Here is a 15491-nt window from a genome sequence, read left to right as displayed (position 1 = left end):
AAGCTAGACATAACTACAGTGTGCCTTAATATTGAATGATTCTCTATTTTCCTCGGTGTATAAACAGGAGTACACTAACCATGGTACTTGTTATGTTTTTTCCCTGAAGACACTGGCACTAAAAGCCCAGATAATATCTACCTAGGTAGTCACCCTTCTCCTTGTACATACTAGTAGTCCTAGAACAGTGATGGTGAACCTTTTGAGCTCGGCGTGTCAGCATTTTGAAAAACCCTAACTTAACTCTGGTGCCGTGTCACATATAGAAATTTTTTTATATTTGCAACCATAGTAAAACAAAGACTTACATTTTTGATATTTATGTTATATATTTAAATGCCATTTAACAAAGAAAAATCAACCAAAAAAATGAGTTCGCGTGTCACCTCTGACACGCGTGTCATAGGTTCGCCATCACTGTCCTAGAGAGCCGTATCAAACAAGAACTATAACATGTGATCTCTGATTACACCTAGGTGATGGTATCTGCTGATTCATCCTTGCACTTTTCCACATTGCTTAAGTTTTTATAAAGAGCAAGTATTCTGTTCACTAAAAAAAACATTTTATAAACTATATAGCTAATTAATAGCTAATTGACCTAAAATACTTTGTTTCTATTGAATGGAAAAGTTATTTGATAAATTAATTACTACTCAAAATTATTTCTAAGTTTTCACATAAGTGATTTGGTAATATTTTATACCAAAGTAAAGTTAACCCCAAATTGAATATTATATAAATCTTCCTCTTATCAAATATCTTAGCCCTTCCCCTTCCCTAATATCCATTGAACAACAGATTTTCAAGTTAACATAGTCAACAGTATCAACATGTACCTGTAAAAGAAAAAAGGAAAATAACAAAACCTACATCTGACATTTTTTTTAAAACCACATAACGTGGCTTACCTGTGCAGAGTTCCACTACCAGCCAGAGATGATTGCTGGTTTCATACCATTCGTGCAGGGTTACGATATTCTGGTGTTTAATTTCTTGGGTGAGACGGACCTATAAAAACACACAACATACACACTTTTTAAGAAAAGTTCTTAAAACCCTTGCATCTATTTTTTTTTAATATGTTTTATTGATTTTTTTACAGAGAGGAAGGGAGAGAGATAGAGAGTTAGAAACATCGATGAGAGAGAAACATCGATCAGCTGCCTCTTGCACATCTCCTACTGGGGATGTGCCCGCAACCCAGGTACATGCCCTTGACCGGAATCGAACCTGGGACCTTTCAGTCCGCAGGCCGACGCTCTATCCACTGAGCCAAACCGGTTTCGGCAACCCTTGCATCTATTAAAAAAAATACCTAAATAGCCCAACCAGGTGTGGCTGAGCGTCAACCCAGGAACCAAGAGGTCACTGGTTCAATTCCCTGTCAGGGCATATGCCTGGGTTGCAGACTCAATCCCCAGTACAGAACATGCAGGAGGCAGCCAATCAATGATTCTCTCTCATCACTGATGTTTCTCTCTCTCTCTCTCTCCTTACTTCCTCTATGAAATCAATAAAAATATATTCTAAAAAAATAAAAAAACACCTAAATATACAATCAGGAAATGGATAAGAAAATAATAGAATTCATTGGGTGGAATTCTTTATGGACATCAAAATGATGGTTATGAAGGCTGGTCACATGGAAACATACAATCTTAAAAATGATTTTTTTCAAAACTTGTGTAATATAGTTTTGTGTATTTTGGGTAAATATAATATTGCAAAAAAAGAAATATTATTCATAGGAAAATGGCCAAAACGTTTACATCAAAAAAGCTATTGTAGCCCTGGCTGGTATTGTTAAGTGGTTAGAGTGTCGACCCATGCAACAAAGGGTCTCAGGTTCAATCCCTGGTCAAGGGCATGTACCTGGCTCACAGGTGTGATCCCCGACCCCAGCTGGGGCGCATACGAGAGGCAACCAATTGATGTGTCTCTCTCACATTGATGTCTCTCTCTACCTCTCCTCCCTCCCTCCCTTCCTCCCTTTCTCCCTTCCACGCTCTCTAAAAATCAATTGAAAAAACATCGAGTGAGGAGGAACAAAAGCGAAAAAAAAAGGTTAAGATGGTAAATTTTGTGTTATGTGTATTTTACCACAATAAACAAAAAAAGTTGAGGGGAAAAAAAAAAAAAAAAAGTCAGGTTTGGTCCAAGGAGCCTGGGCTGTAAAGAGGCACAGCTAATTCAAACCCAAGTCACACTCGCCCCAAGTCCTTCCTTTGGAAAGCTTCCTAATCACATACTAAATTTAAAAGTAAATGAACCAATCCAGACCGTATTTTCCCCGACTCTCACCAAAACAAACGAACTGTTACGCTGTTAATGACGTGGGCATGTTTATCAGTCATTAGTCAGGACTGGCGGCACTAAACAGGCACAGAGAGGTCGGCCAGTCGATCGAAAACGTGGCACCTGCTATAGTGAGTTCCATGGCTTCTATTTACATACTACTTATTCTACCACATCAGAGCTGTCTTTTGCCAGAGGGAAGGAAACATACTTGACTTACCCAGTTCGTTATTTCAGGCCTTTTGCACTTATCTGTGCAAAAAACAGCTACAAAATTGATTGTTCCCTTCCGTCGCCCTTTATAGACAATGGTCCTGCTTCCTCTGCCGATCTCCTCGTATAGAACGAAGTTTTGCATCTCCGGGCCAACTTCTCACACTTGATAGAAGGACCGCCTAATAGCATCTCTAGCTCCTAAAATGTAAACAAAAATGACACACATAAATGCAAGCTAGTCGTATGATTAATTAGCCCAGGATATTTAATATGTAAATAAATCTAATAATTCTATAAATTCATAAGATTCACTGGTATGCAACACCTACAAGTAAGTGTTGAATACCAGTGTCTTTCTTTTTGTAGGATGAAAAAAGATATGGGAAAAATAAATAAAAGAAACAATTCACAAACCAATATTCAACTTCCTAAAGATCTTAACAAAAACAATGAAAATGACAGCTGTCTCCAAAACAACACAAATCATGAGATGAATGCAATTTCAGGCAGTGTATCTTGATACCTCTGCTACAATGGAAAGCATATCTGTAGAGAAAGAAATGAAACAATGTACGCAAAAATATTTCATAAACAAATATGGAAATGACAGCATTTCCATCTACTCCAGATACTGTACAAATCAATATTATTCAAAGTCAGAGTTCAGCAAACTACTGGTTCCTGGGCCAATTCAGCCTGTTGCCTGTTTTTGTACATAAAGTTTAACTGGAGCACAGCTATACCCAATTCATTAATATATTGTTTAAGGGCCACTTTCACGCTACAATGGCAGAGTTGAGCAGTTGTGGCAGAGACCACATGGCCTGCTCACACACTCAAATGTTTACTATCTGGCCCTTCACAGGAAAAGTTTGCTAAATCAAGATTTTTAAATATATGTTTTAATATTTTCATTGATTTCAGAGAGGAATGGAAAGAGAGAGAGAAAAAAAACATCAATGATGAGAGAGCGTCATCAATCAGCTGCCTCCTACAAACCCCACCTGGTTCACAGGTCGACGCTCAACCGCTGAGCCACACCAGCTGGGTGATTAAATTAAACAGTGTTAAAACACATTGTGTACCGCATAGAAATCTCTAAGACATACGCCAGGGACCGCACGTTTTTGGGCAAACTGCACGTTATTTAAATCATCATAATGCACTTTAGGTGTTGTTTTTCAATAATTATAACATTTTTATTTACAAAAACAATTACACATCTAAAGTTCCTAGTACTTTTTTAACGTATGGTACTGCGTAACACATTTTCCTCTATGAAAAGGGACCAAACAAAATTTACATAAGTATCTAGATTCGCTTTTGCCATGGGCGTGAAAAACGAGAACACTCGTGAGCGGTCCTTAACAGATGGCGCACGAAACACGAGAAAACTCCTGAGCGGTACGAAATGTGTTAAAATGAAGAAGATGTTGAACCAGAAATAAAGAGGCCTTACTTACATGTTTACAAATTGGCTACATTAGGATACATCCAGATAAAGATGCTTAAGTGTTGATGCAAAATGAATAACTGATTCCTCAAACTCAAGGTGATCGTCTAAGTTATCTTCCAAGTTTGAAATTCCATGAATTTAAGATTTTTTTGACTCAGTCTAAGGGCCTGCCTCACAACAGACTTCCCACTAGGAATTTTTAAAATTTGATTACCTCTTAAGTTGTAAAATGAAACACAAATACAGAAAACCACACAAAATAGAGTTTACTGAATTATGGTAAGAGGTACACCGCTGTCATCACCACCCGGGCCAGGAATAGCACTTGGTGGCCACCCCAGAAATCCCTCCATGAGCCTAAGGCAATCACAGCTCCGCCTGCTCCCCAAAAGTAACCGCTCTCCTTACTTTCACAGTTATCACTTCCTTGGGTTTCTTCATAGTTTTCCCACCCACGTGTGGAATCCCGGACAATTTAGTCTTGCACGTTTTCTAAAAGCGTGGTGCATCTTTTCTCTCTCTTTTCATCTACAAGTTTACCTAGATATCATCCGAAAAGCCAGAAGTCAGAGCAAATCACACCTACAAGCAAAGGAGGCATTTACGAGCCAGGGGCACGCAGGTGAAGACCGGGATCCTCCCCTCCATCAGCCCCGCCCTTTAACTCCCGCACTAGCAGCATCAGCGACACCTGGGAACTGGATAGAAACCAACTCTCGCGCCCCATTCCAGACCTCTGGACTCAGAAACTCTGGAATCCGGGCCTGGCAAGCGGTTTTAATTCGCCCTCGGGATGCTCGCTCACCTTTGCGAACCTCGGGCCGTGTCACCCTTGCCCCGGGACCCAAAAGGCGGCCAGGCATTTTGGTAAGTCCTTCAACAAGTGCGCCTCCTGCAGCACTTTACAGACCGAATTCCCTGCAGGCTGAGCTCGGTCTGACTTCGGGCCGAGGGATGGCGGGAGAGGGAAGAAGAGTGAGTAGGCGGGCAGCGCCCCTCCAGACCCACAGTCTCTACCGCGTGGGCTGAGGGAGTCCCGAATCCAGACTTACGCCCCTAAAACTGCCACTCACCGGGTCTCTGGGGGAGATGCCACCGACCAGCCAGACCGCTCCCCCCTTGTGCGCAGGTCTCGAATCCTAGCCCCTCGGGACGGGTCCACTGGCCCCAAACCGGGGGCGAAGCAATGGAGCAAAGCGGGACGCGCGGTAGCAGCGTAAGGCCGTGAGCGTCCGGCGCCCCTCCGCGTTTGGATTCGCCCATCCCGTCTCCAGGGCAGCACGCAGAACGCCAGAAAGAGCGCAGGCTCTGACTGGCTGAACAGTTTCGGTTCCTATTGGCTGGAAGTGAGCGGCTAGAGCACCTCCCTCAACACAAAGGGCTCGCGCCCAGCCTTCGGACGAGTCCACCGATGCTGGACCGGGGCAGAAAGTGGTGGAGGGAGGCGGGGCTCTGAGCGTCAACATCCGGCCTCGCGAACTGAGCACCCCTCCGCATTTGGATTCGCCCAGCCGGTCTCCAGGGCAGCACGAAGGACGCCGGAAGAAGTCCCTGGCGCTGACTGGCTGAGCAGTTTGAGTTCCTATTGGCTGGAGCCCGGAAGTAGGAGTGGGTGACGGGCGGTTCGTCCATCCTTTTACGGTGTGTGGGGATTGGGGTCTTGGACCGATCAGGAGGACCTACCTGGGCTGTAGTGGCAGATTTGGGGGCTCTGCGGCCCTGGGCTCTCGTCATTTCTTCTCTGCCCTCTCCCCGTTTCCTTCCGTCCTTTTTCTTCTGACGCCCTCCGTAGCCCAGGTGGACGTGGGTAACCAAAGGGCTCAGAAGCCTGCTCCTCGGGTTGCCCACCCTTGGAAAAGAGAAGGCTATGGATTACTTCCTTCTTGTACCTGAGAAAACAGACCAGATCCTCTGATCTCGAGGTGATTGCTTATGACTTGGGAAGCTCCAGGTCCTCAAATCCAATCACCAGATACCTGAGCGCCAGCTTCCCACTTCCTTCTGATGCTAAAGTTTTTCTCAAACTTTAGCATCAGAATCACCTAGACTCTACAGTGCTTGAGAAAGCACTTCTGGGCCCCACCCACAGAACTTCTGATTCTGTAGATCTTGATCAGGCCCAAATGTTTGCATTTGTATCAAGTCACCAGGTGAAATAGATGTTGCTGATAAGGGACAAACTTGTAGACACTGTGTCTCTGATCTCAGGTGAAACACATGTCCTGTTCTTTGACTTCTAACCCGTCCTGCCTTCTCAGTAATCTTGTTATTGTCAGTTTTGTGTAAAGCAGTGGTTCCCAACATGGGCCCCACTGGGGGGTGGGGGGGCAATTTGATTTTTAAGGGGGGCAGTTCGAGACTGAGTTAACAGTGAATTTTTTGCATTTCTTATGGTTCTAGGGGCCTCATATGCAGTATATAAATACATATTGTAATATATTTATGCATTTCAGTACTCTATGATATGTTTTGAAACTTTGCTGTTTTCTCATATCTCTTTGAATTATGATTTTTTAACAATTTCTTAGTGCTTTCTCAGTACTTCAACTGCCCTTTCGTTCTTTTATTTTTCTCTTTCCTGGAAGCTTGTTTAGACCAAGTTAATGGCCTTTTAGGCTTCCCCCACGTGAATAGGAGTTCACTTTTTGAATAATAAGAATTATTTGTCACGGGGAAGAGGAGCATCAGGATTTTAGAGATGTTTAGGTGGGGCATGGCCCAAAAAAGGTTGGGAACCGGTGGTGTAGAGGCACACCTCATTTTATTGCATTCCACTTTATTGCGTTCCACAGGTGTTGCTTTTTTTTAACAAGGCAAGACCCTCCTCCAGCAAAATGACTGGGGCTTTATTGTGCCGCTCCCTTTATTATGGTGGTCTAGAACCACACATGCAATATCTCCAAAGTATGCCTGCACTGAACATTTGATATGAAAAAACGTTTCCTCAAAAAAACAAAAAAAAAATAAAAACGTTTCCTCATAGGTCACCCCCTAGTTAACGGAGACATAAAATGAGATTTCGACTAGTTCATTCCGAGTTTTGATAAACAGCTTAAGTGTTAATGTCAGAAACTATCAAATCCCAGTACATCTTAGCCTAGGTTCCCTGGATGCCTCCAGCCCCTACATGAACCTGCTAAAATGGTTAAAATCTTGTGAGCATGTGCATTTTTCTGGCTAGAGAGGACATGGGTTTGCTCAGATTCTCAAAGGTACTAATGGCCCAGAACATTTTAAGTTATCCTGCTATAAACAATCTTGAATTATAAGCCCAGGTTTTTTAATAACAGAATTAATCATGCTAGCATCTATCACACGTGTTGTAGCAGCTCCCAGGCGGATTAGATTTTTCAGGGAAATCATGTGGTTTTTTTGGGGAGTGAGGGGTCACTTCTTGCAACAAATTTCTTTTTTTTTTTAAATATATTTTATTGATTTTTTACAGAGAGGAAGGGAGAGAGATAGAGAGTTAGAAACATCGATGATAGAGAAACATCGACCAGCTGCCTCCCGCACATCTCCCACTGGGGATGTGCCCGCAACCCAGGTACATGCCCTTGACCGGAATCGAACCTGGGACCCTTCAGTCCGCAGGCCGACGCTCTATCCACTGAGCCAAACCGGTTTCGGCAACAACAAATTTCTTAAGGCTTGTTTATTTTTACCATCTTATCTCCAGCACATGCTATTTGCCTCTGGCCCTGCTTCCCCTCATGTACTTGATAGCGCTTTCTTCTTCATTCCCAAAGCCCATGTTACTGTGTGATACAGACTTTTACTGACATAACAGAGGGAGGTTACAGCACAGAAGAAAGGAAACAACTTAAAAGTGAGTGTTAGACGTGGTGGCGGTGGTAAGGGTGTTAGGAAGCAGGCACTTTGACATGACTGATGGGAGAGCACTCTGTCAATATCTGTCAAAATGACAAATGCACATCTCCACTGACCCGCAAGTCCACGTCTAAACGTTTGTCCAGTAGACATGCTTACATTTGCAAAATGGCACAAGAGTATCCATCGCAGCCTTGTTTGTAATTTTAAAAAATTGGTAACAACTCAAATGTCCATCAGCAGGAGACGGATTAAATTAGAAATAAATGTGCTCTTTGTGTATGATATGAAAATATCTCTAAGACTTATTATTGCAGAGAAACACCGAGGTGCATAACTCGTGGTATAGTATTACTACCATTTGTGGAGATAAAAGAAAAGAGGGGCAAATATATATACGTAGGTGTTTGCATATATGTGCCAAGAACAGCTCCGACATCTGAAGGAAGCTGCTGACGCTGTGGAGGGGAGGTGGGTGGGTGCAGAACTGGGTATCAGAGATGCAATTCGCACAGTTTGCATTTGGAACCACATACCTACTACCTATTCTATCTGTACGTCATTAATCTTAACTGAATATATTTCAGAGTTATATATTATACACACATATTTAATATGATGTGTATGTATATGTGTATATTTACATGTGATAAATTTTATATGTGTGTATACATATCATTTAAGTGGGTGAAATGGAGTGTGGCACATTTTGTTCTGCACACCCTGAGGCCTCCTTCCCACAAGTCGCCATGCACCACTCTCCTCCCTAGGACTCTGCCTATAGCTCTGTTTTCCTTCTCGCCTCTTCTGCGAAGCCCAGAACTCTCCTTCATTATAGATCAGTTCCTTCATATGCACATTAAGGTCTGTTTCTGGCTTATTGGTTTTGTTCTGTTGAGCTCTCTATTTTTCAATGAGTTGGAGACGGTTCTTAATAACTTGGGTGTTAAAATTTTATAATAGAGCGGGAAGAAAAAGTATCTGCAGAGAAGGGAGGGGCGGAGATGACAATGAAAACCTAAAGAGGGAAAATGGTGAGGACAAGGCAGCGCGGTATGTGTGACCGGGAGTCAGCGTCGAAGCCCTGAAGCACTGAGCTGCACTGACAGCCAGGCTGTGGCTGCAAAACATCAATTCACGAGAGAAAATGATATCAGAGTCTGACATCATGACTCTGGAGTCCGCATCACCCTAGGAGCAGGAGCAGAAGGAATCGTACCTATTACCCATCCATTCATTCACAGATATATACCGAGGGCCTACTCTATGTCAGGAACTACGTTAGCTCTGGAGTCTAAAGCAGTGAATGAAGAGATAGTATCCTTCCTCCTAGAGCAGTGATGGCGAACCTATGACACGTGTGTCAGAGGTGACACGCGAACTCATTTTTTTGGTTGATTTTTCTTTGTTAAATGGCATTTAAATATATGAAATAAATATCAAAAATATAAGTCTTTGTTTTACTATGGTTGCAAATATCAAAAATTTTCTTTCTTTTTTTTTTTCTTATATTTTATTGATTTTTTACAGAGAGGAAGAGAGAGAGATAGAGAGTTAGAAACATCGATGAGAGAGAAACATCGATCAGCTGCCTCCTGCACACCTCCTACTGGGGATGTGTCCGCAACCCAGGTACATGCCCTTGACCGGAATCGAACCTGGGACCCTTCAGTCCGCAGGCCGACGCTCCATCCACTGAGCCAAACCAGTTTTGGCTCAAAAAATTTCTATATGTGACACGGCACCAGAGTTAAGTTAGGGTTTTTCAAAATGCTGACACATCGAGCTCAAAAGGTTCGCCATCACTGTCCTAGAGCCAACTGAAAGGAGAGAAATATTGTCCCTGGAGTAGAATGTGTAGTTGGAGAATACTGGACACTAATACGAGGGGTCCCAGAATCTACTGTGGCCCACCAATCAGAATGAGACTGCGGGATGTTAGGTGATAAGTGAGATTTGTCCATGTCCATCTCCCTGTAGGCCCAGCAGGACTCCAGACCTACCCAGCGATTATTCAACCAGGTCCTGAGTGTGGAGTTGAGATACAGTTAGCAGCGCAGAATATATACTCCTTGAGCTGTAAAATGTGGGACATTATGGTTAAAAGGACACTCCTCTAGCTACTCCTACCCACTGAAATAGCAAATATTGCCTCCACGTGGGATTTGCTACTATCAGAGATTGCAAGAGACGTATAACACTTCCCATCCCATTCCTATTTCATCATCAAGATGGACAAGGACACACGATCCTGAAAAATGACGCCGGATCACCGCAGGCTTCATCAGCTGGTGATGTCAGTTGCAGCTGCTCTTCCAGAGATGGTCTCCTTCCTGGAGTCACCGGCCCTCCTGGCATCTGGTATGTGACTTATTCGGCAGACGCGGTTCTCAATCCAGGAATGTAGCAAACACAAAAACCAGTTTCCTGTCACCCGATAGAGTGAGTGGTATACTTTTACATTTTCCGTCATCGGTGACGTCCACTCTCCAGCTCTGTCCCCAGGTCAGCCCAGAGTGACGCTGGCCATCTCACCATCCCACAGAACATCACTCAGGAGCGCTGCTTGTGAATTGGCCAAAGAGCATCCTCTCTTCACCACGTGACTCCCTTTGAGAAACAGGTCTTGCCTGGTTGGGGGGCCCTGGTAGACACCAGTGGACCTCAGGTGCCCTGGGGATATGAGCTGCTTCTCATGAACTGAGTTAGATGATGCACAGAGCCATAAAGATGGGCGTGCCCAGTGTTACCACGTCACTAATTGCAGCTCCTGATGGTACCAGTAAATTGCCTGAGTAGGCCGGTTACACTCCCCGCATGCCTACCCTTGATCCATGGGAGCCCCATCCCATCTGACGGCTTTTTCCTCTTGGGCAGTTCCCTTTGACCGGCTGACTAAGGAAGGAAAATGCAAGCCTGGCTGACAATGTTCTCTGCAAGGTTTCTTGGAACCAACAAGGAATGGACTGCTCCAGCCTTTCAGACATGAATGACAAAGAGACGTGGCTGTGGAAGACGACAGAAAGGAAATCCTTCCAGTGGGGGGACTTTTGAATAGCAAACCCACTTTTCTGGAAAGAGAGGACTAAAGCAGAGAGCAGAAAGCTTCATAGGCAGGGACTAATGGCCACAGGAGTGAGAATCCCTAAGCCATCGTTCCTCTCTTCTATTCCCGATACACTCAGTGCAGCAGTCCCCCTTCCACCCTCCCACTGTGCCCTTCCCAGTCCTTCCATCATGACCTCTGGGTGTAAAGACCCCTGGCTGTTCCCTGAAGACATTGCTTCTCCTGCAACCCTCTCCAGGCATGGCTCTCTCCTCACCTCAAAGGGTTTTTTCATCCACCACGTCCTTCTTGCTTTCATTTTCCCAATCACTACAGCGACTCTCTTGTGTATACTCTTTGCCTCCCTCTCTCTCTCTCTTTTTTAAATGTATTTTTATTGATTTCAGAGAGGTAGGAAGAGGGAGAGAGAGATAGAAACATCCATGATGAGAGAGAATCATGGATTGGCTGCCTCCTGCAAGTCCCCCAGGCATGTGCCCTTGACCAGAATCGAACCTGGCACCTTTCAGTTTGCAGACCGAGGCTCTATCCACTGAGCCAAACCGGCTAGAGCAGTGGTTCTCAACCTTCTGGCCCTTTAAATACAGTTCCTCATGTTGTGACCCAACCATAAAATTATTTTCGTTGCTACTTCATAACTGTCATGTTGCTACTGTTATGAATCGTCATGTAAATATCTGAGATGCAGGATGGTCTTAGGCGACCCCTGTGAAAGGGTCGTTCGACCGCCAAAGGGGTTGCGACCCACAGGTTGAGAACCGGTGGTCTAGAGCGAGAAACCTCTCTTCCTTCATTAAGCTCATCTGAGGAAAAACAACCTTGGTTCAACCCACTTTCTCCCTCTCTTTTATGTCAATATGCGAGCGGTTGTGGCTGGAGAGAAACACGGTCCTGCTGATCCAGCCCTGCTCTCAATTCACAACCCGCAAATCTCAAATGGCCTCTCAGGCCTCCAGGAAATCCGACATTTCCTTAGACAAATCACTTTTTCCCAGGGAGCTGACCATTTCACAGCTTCTCTCTCCTCCAACCTCTGAATGTCTCATCACTTTCAGCAGAATCACTAAATCAACCCACGTACATATCCCCGAATCCATCACTCTCTTCCCTCTCAGAGGTTGGAGGAGCCGCCTCTTTGTAAGGGCAGCCCCTCCCACTGGTCCCCTGGACCCATCCCCTCGCCTGCAGGAGACCTTTGCTCCTCCCCGTCTCCTCCTCTTCTCTAGCAGCACCAATTTCCTCCTCGAGCTGTAACCTGCTGATTCCAAATGGCGTCTCTTGCTAGATGCAATTTCCTGAAAATGAATTAGAAAATTTGATGAAACTGATATATTTTTAGCAAAATTCAAACAAATAGGATCACCTCAAACATAGAGAAGAAATAACAATAACTAAAGAAGAAATTAAAGATTTTGTGAAAGATCGCCAGTCCTCAAAAAAGCCAAGTCACAGCTAATTTCGTCAACCCAACTTCAATAAGAATATGTATATTTTGGGTAACTTGTCATAAAAAGACGTCTTATATTTTAAAGATATACCATGAAATATAAGTGAAGTTAAATGTCTGGGATTGGGATTTGCTTCAAAATAACTCAAGGGATGAGGGAAAAGAGTGAGGATAGAGATGGATTGGCTCAGCCCTAATAATTGTTCAGGAAGCTGGTGATGAATGCATGGAGCTCATTATATGATTCTATTTTTATGTTTGAAATTTTTCATATATAACTTTTAAAAAAAAAACTGCTGGATGTATTAGTGATGGCTGAGAATCTTAGAATATCAAAGGATGAGACAGTGCTCCTAGAGCTACATTCTCAAGATCATCTTGTTTAAAAGAGGAGGAAGAACTGAGAAGAAATTAGAGAAGAATGGAACATTTAGAGAATCTTTTCAAAAGTTGTTTTCTCTGGATTGTCCCAGGATTTTGCCTAAAACCCATATCAGTGGGTACTGTATAATTAATCAAACCTTTTTACAGTTTTCTAGTAAAACTGTTTCTGTTTGATTACCCAGGACCCCCAAAGAACCTAGACTACTAAAACGAAGTGAAAACAGTGTCCCGCTAGCTATAAAACTAAATTCTCATAGATGCGTTGTCCTGTTTTTCACCTCTCAGTTCTGCACAAGTGGTGTGTTGGTCTATTCCTATGACAGAAATAACCCCTAGTTACTGTCACTTTATGCCATATTTTGCTTTCTGGTCAGGATTAATACCCCTTGATTACTTTATAAAGATTGTCTTGGATATTCTTATGTATTTATTCTTCCGTATGAACTTTAGAGTACATTGTCATTTCCCTACAATAAAATTTACTTGACACTGTATTAGAATTACATAAAATTCAGCAATTAATTTGAAGATAAATGACATATCACAACATCGAGGCCTTCTGTCCGGTTAGCTTGGCTGACGTGCAATCACTAATGAGACATGACGGCCTTGTATTAGCTGTGCTTGGGGAGCCAGCTGGGACGCCTCAGAGTGGCACTGACTAGAGCAGTGGTTCTCAACCTTCTGGCCCTTTAAATACAGTTCCTCATGTTGTGACCCAACCATAAAATTATTTCCATTGCTACTTCATAACTGTAATGTTGCTACTGTTATGAATCGTCATGTAAATATCTGATATGCAGGATGGTCTTAGGCGACCCCTGTGAAAGGGTCGTTCGACCGCCAAAGGGGTCACGACCCACAGGTTGAGAACCGCTGGACTAGAGAGTTGCACGGACACAAGAGGCCTGCAGTGAGCCATCAGAGCCCCAGCACGGAAGTGCCAGGAACAATGGCATGGACTTTTGAAAGAGGAACACGTTTTTCAGCGTCCTCAGGTTTACTGGGAAACAGGCAGTGCTCCTACAGTGGGGCCTGCTATGGATCCGGGTTGTGAGCTGAGAAAGGCAAGTCTAGAGACGTCGAGGACAGCGCTGCTAGATTGATGGTGCCACCGAAGCTTCCTTTCTGCTTTTCCTTTTCTTAATTTAGTGTGCATCCTTGGTTATATTTTTGCCCTTCCCATTCTTTTTGACTTTTTAAAAATCATGTCCCTTCAGTAAACACCAGAAAGACCTCGTTTTTTCACCCAGTCTGAGAGTCTTCTTTTTCTAAAGGAGGATTTAACTTTTTTTAATAATTTTTTTTATTGATTTCAGAGAGGAAGGAAGAGGGACAGAGATAGAAACATCAATGATGAGAGGATTATTGATCCGCTGCCTCCTGCACACCCCATACTGGGGATTGAACCCACAACCCCAGCATGTGTCCATGACCGGAATCAAACCTGGGACCCTTCAGTCTGCAGGCCGATGCTCTATCCACTGAGCCAAACCAGCCAGGGCGGATTTAACTTTTTGATGGTTCCTGTAACCCTCCATTACTCACTGGCCTTCTTGTCATAGTTTACGTTCTGACTTGATTATGCTTTACCGTTGTTCCCCTCTATTGATTTGGTATTTTTTTTAAAGGCGCTGTTGCTGCGTCTTCCGTTTAATTGGTCCACGTCAGCTGGGTTGGGGAGAAATGAAGTAAACTGCTTCCTCCACCCCATTCCCTGAGCTAACTCAGCTCCAGTTGGCCCTGTTCTGTACCCGCCTGGAGGCTGAGGTTGTCGGCTTATTTATTTCTAAGGCCCAGTCACAGAAATAGGAATCTATTCACATTGGATAACCGCTTTATATTGCTGAATGTGATAAATTTAGCAACACCGGGAGGAAGTGTTCTACTTGCTGATGCTGAGCCGGGCAAAATTGTTACTTTTCTTTTCTTCTCATAGTCCTTGCAGCACTGAAACCGCTGACCCTCCTGTCCTCAGCTCATCTCCCAGGGTGACATAACCTCAGCGTGTCTGAAGAAATGTCCTTAGAGCAGCGGTTCTCAACCTGTGGGTCTCGACCCCTTTGGCGGTCGAACGACCCTTTCACGGGGGTCGCCTAAGACCATCTGCATATCAGATATTTACATGACGATTCATAACAGTAGCAACATTACAGTTATGAAGTAGCAACGAAAATAATTTTATGGTTGGGTCACAACATGAGGAACTGCATTTAAAAGGCCAGAAGGTTGAGAACCACTGCCTTAGAGGCTCTTGGCTTTGTTTTGAGTTTCCAACAGTCTGTGCTAAGCACCAACACTGACCAACATGCACAATAGTCAGGGCAGGATAGGCGGTGTCCCAGTGTGGGTTCCCCCAAAAGAAGCCCCAGAGATATGCAAGCAATTGATTTCATGATCCTAAGACACATGGCAGGACAGCAGAGAAGTGAGACGGGGAAAGAAAGTCAACAAAGGATGTTTTATCAAGCAAAAAAAAGAACTTGATCACGTGGAGGAAGTCCCGGAGCCAGCATAAAACACACATCGCCCTAGGGAACAAGGGAACAGGGACTTCTGGAACAAAGTCTTCAATTCCCTGGAACGTCCAGGCCTCTGTACCCGAGGAGGCGGTTAATAAAAGATACACACGTGCTGACAGCAGTACTGGCTACACTAAACTATAAGGCCACAGAGGTACGGGTGGAGCCCCAACCGTGTCCCTTACAATAGATTTTATTCAGTTCTTATGATCAAGAAATTATTTCAGATGTCATAGCGTGGTGTGATGGTATGATGGTTCCTGACCATGT

The 15491-nt window shown here is 43.9% G+C and overlaps 1 protein-coding gene and 1 long non-coding RNA gene across 2 annotated transcripts in view; one reads left to right on the top strand and one right to left on the bottom strand.

Annotated features, from left to right (window-relative positions):
* ULK4 (unc-51 like kinase 4) overlaps nucleotides 1-5094 on the bottom strand; it is a gene marked incomplete at its 3' end in the record, with an annotated part of 24045 nt that extends 18951 nt beyond the window's left edge. Inside the window, exons 1-3 of the mRNA XM_006102327.2 lie at nucleotides 5044-5094; nucleotides 2519-2712; nucleotides 912-1011 (exon numbers count right to left, since the gene is read on the bottom strand). Of these exons, the coding sequence (XP_006102389.1) occupies nucleotides 912-1011; nucleotides 2519-2656 (238 nt within the window). The remainder of the gene's footprint in view (nucleotides 1-911; nucleotides 1012-2518; nucleotides 2713-5043) is intronic.
* Nucleotides 5095-5567: 473 nt separating this feature from the next.
* On the top strand, nucleotides 5568-11207 carry LOC106699447. The gene is made up of 3 exons (XR_002826155.1): nucleotides 5568-5611; nucleotides 10033-10162; nucleotides 10679-11207. It is a non-coding gene; the product is annotated as an uncharacterized LOC106699447 (long non-coding RNA).
* Nucleotides 11208-15491: the final 4284 nt, after the last annotated feature.

This window comes from Myotis lucifugus, unplaced genomic scaffold (genome assembly GCF_000147115.1).
Source record: "Myotis lucifugus unplaced genomic scaffold, Myoluc2.0 scaffold_408, whole genome shotgun sequence".
Classification (NCBI taxonomy): domain Eukaryota; kingdom Metazoa; phylum Chordata; class Mammalia; order Chiroptera; family Vespertilionidae; genus Myotis; species Myotis lucifugus.
The sequence above is the reverse complement of the archived record's forward strand: the minus strand, read 5'-3'. Positions and strand labels throughout refer to the sequence as shown.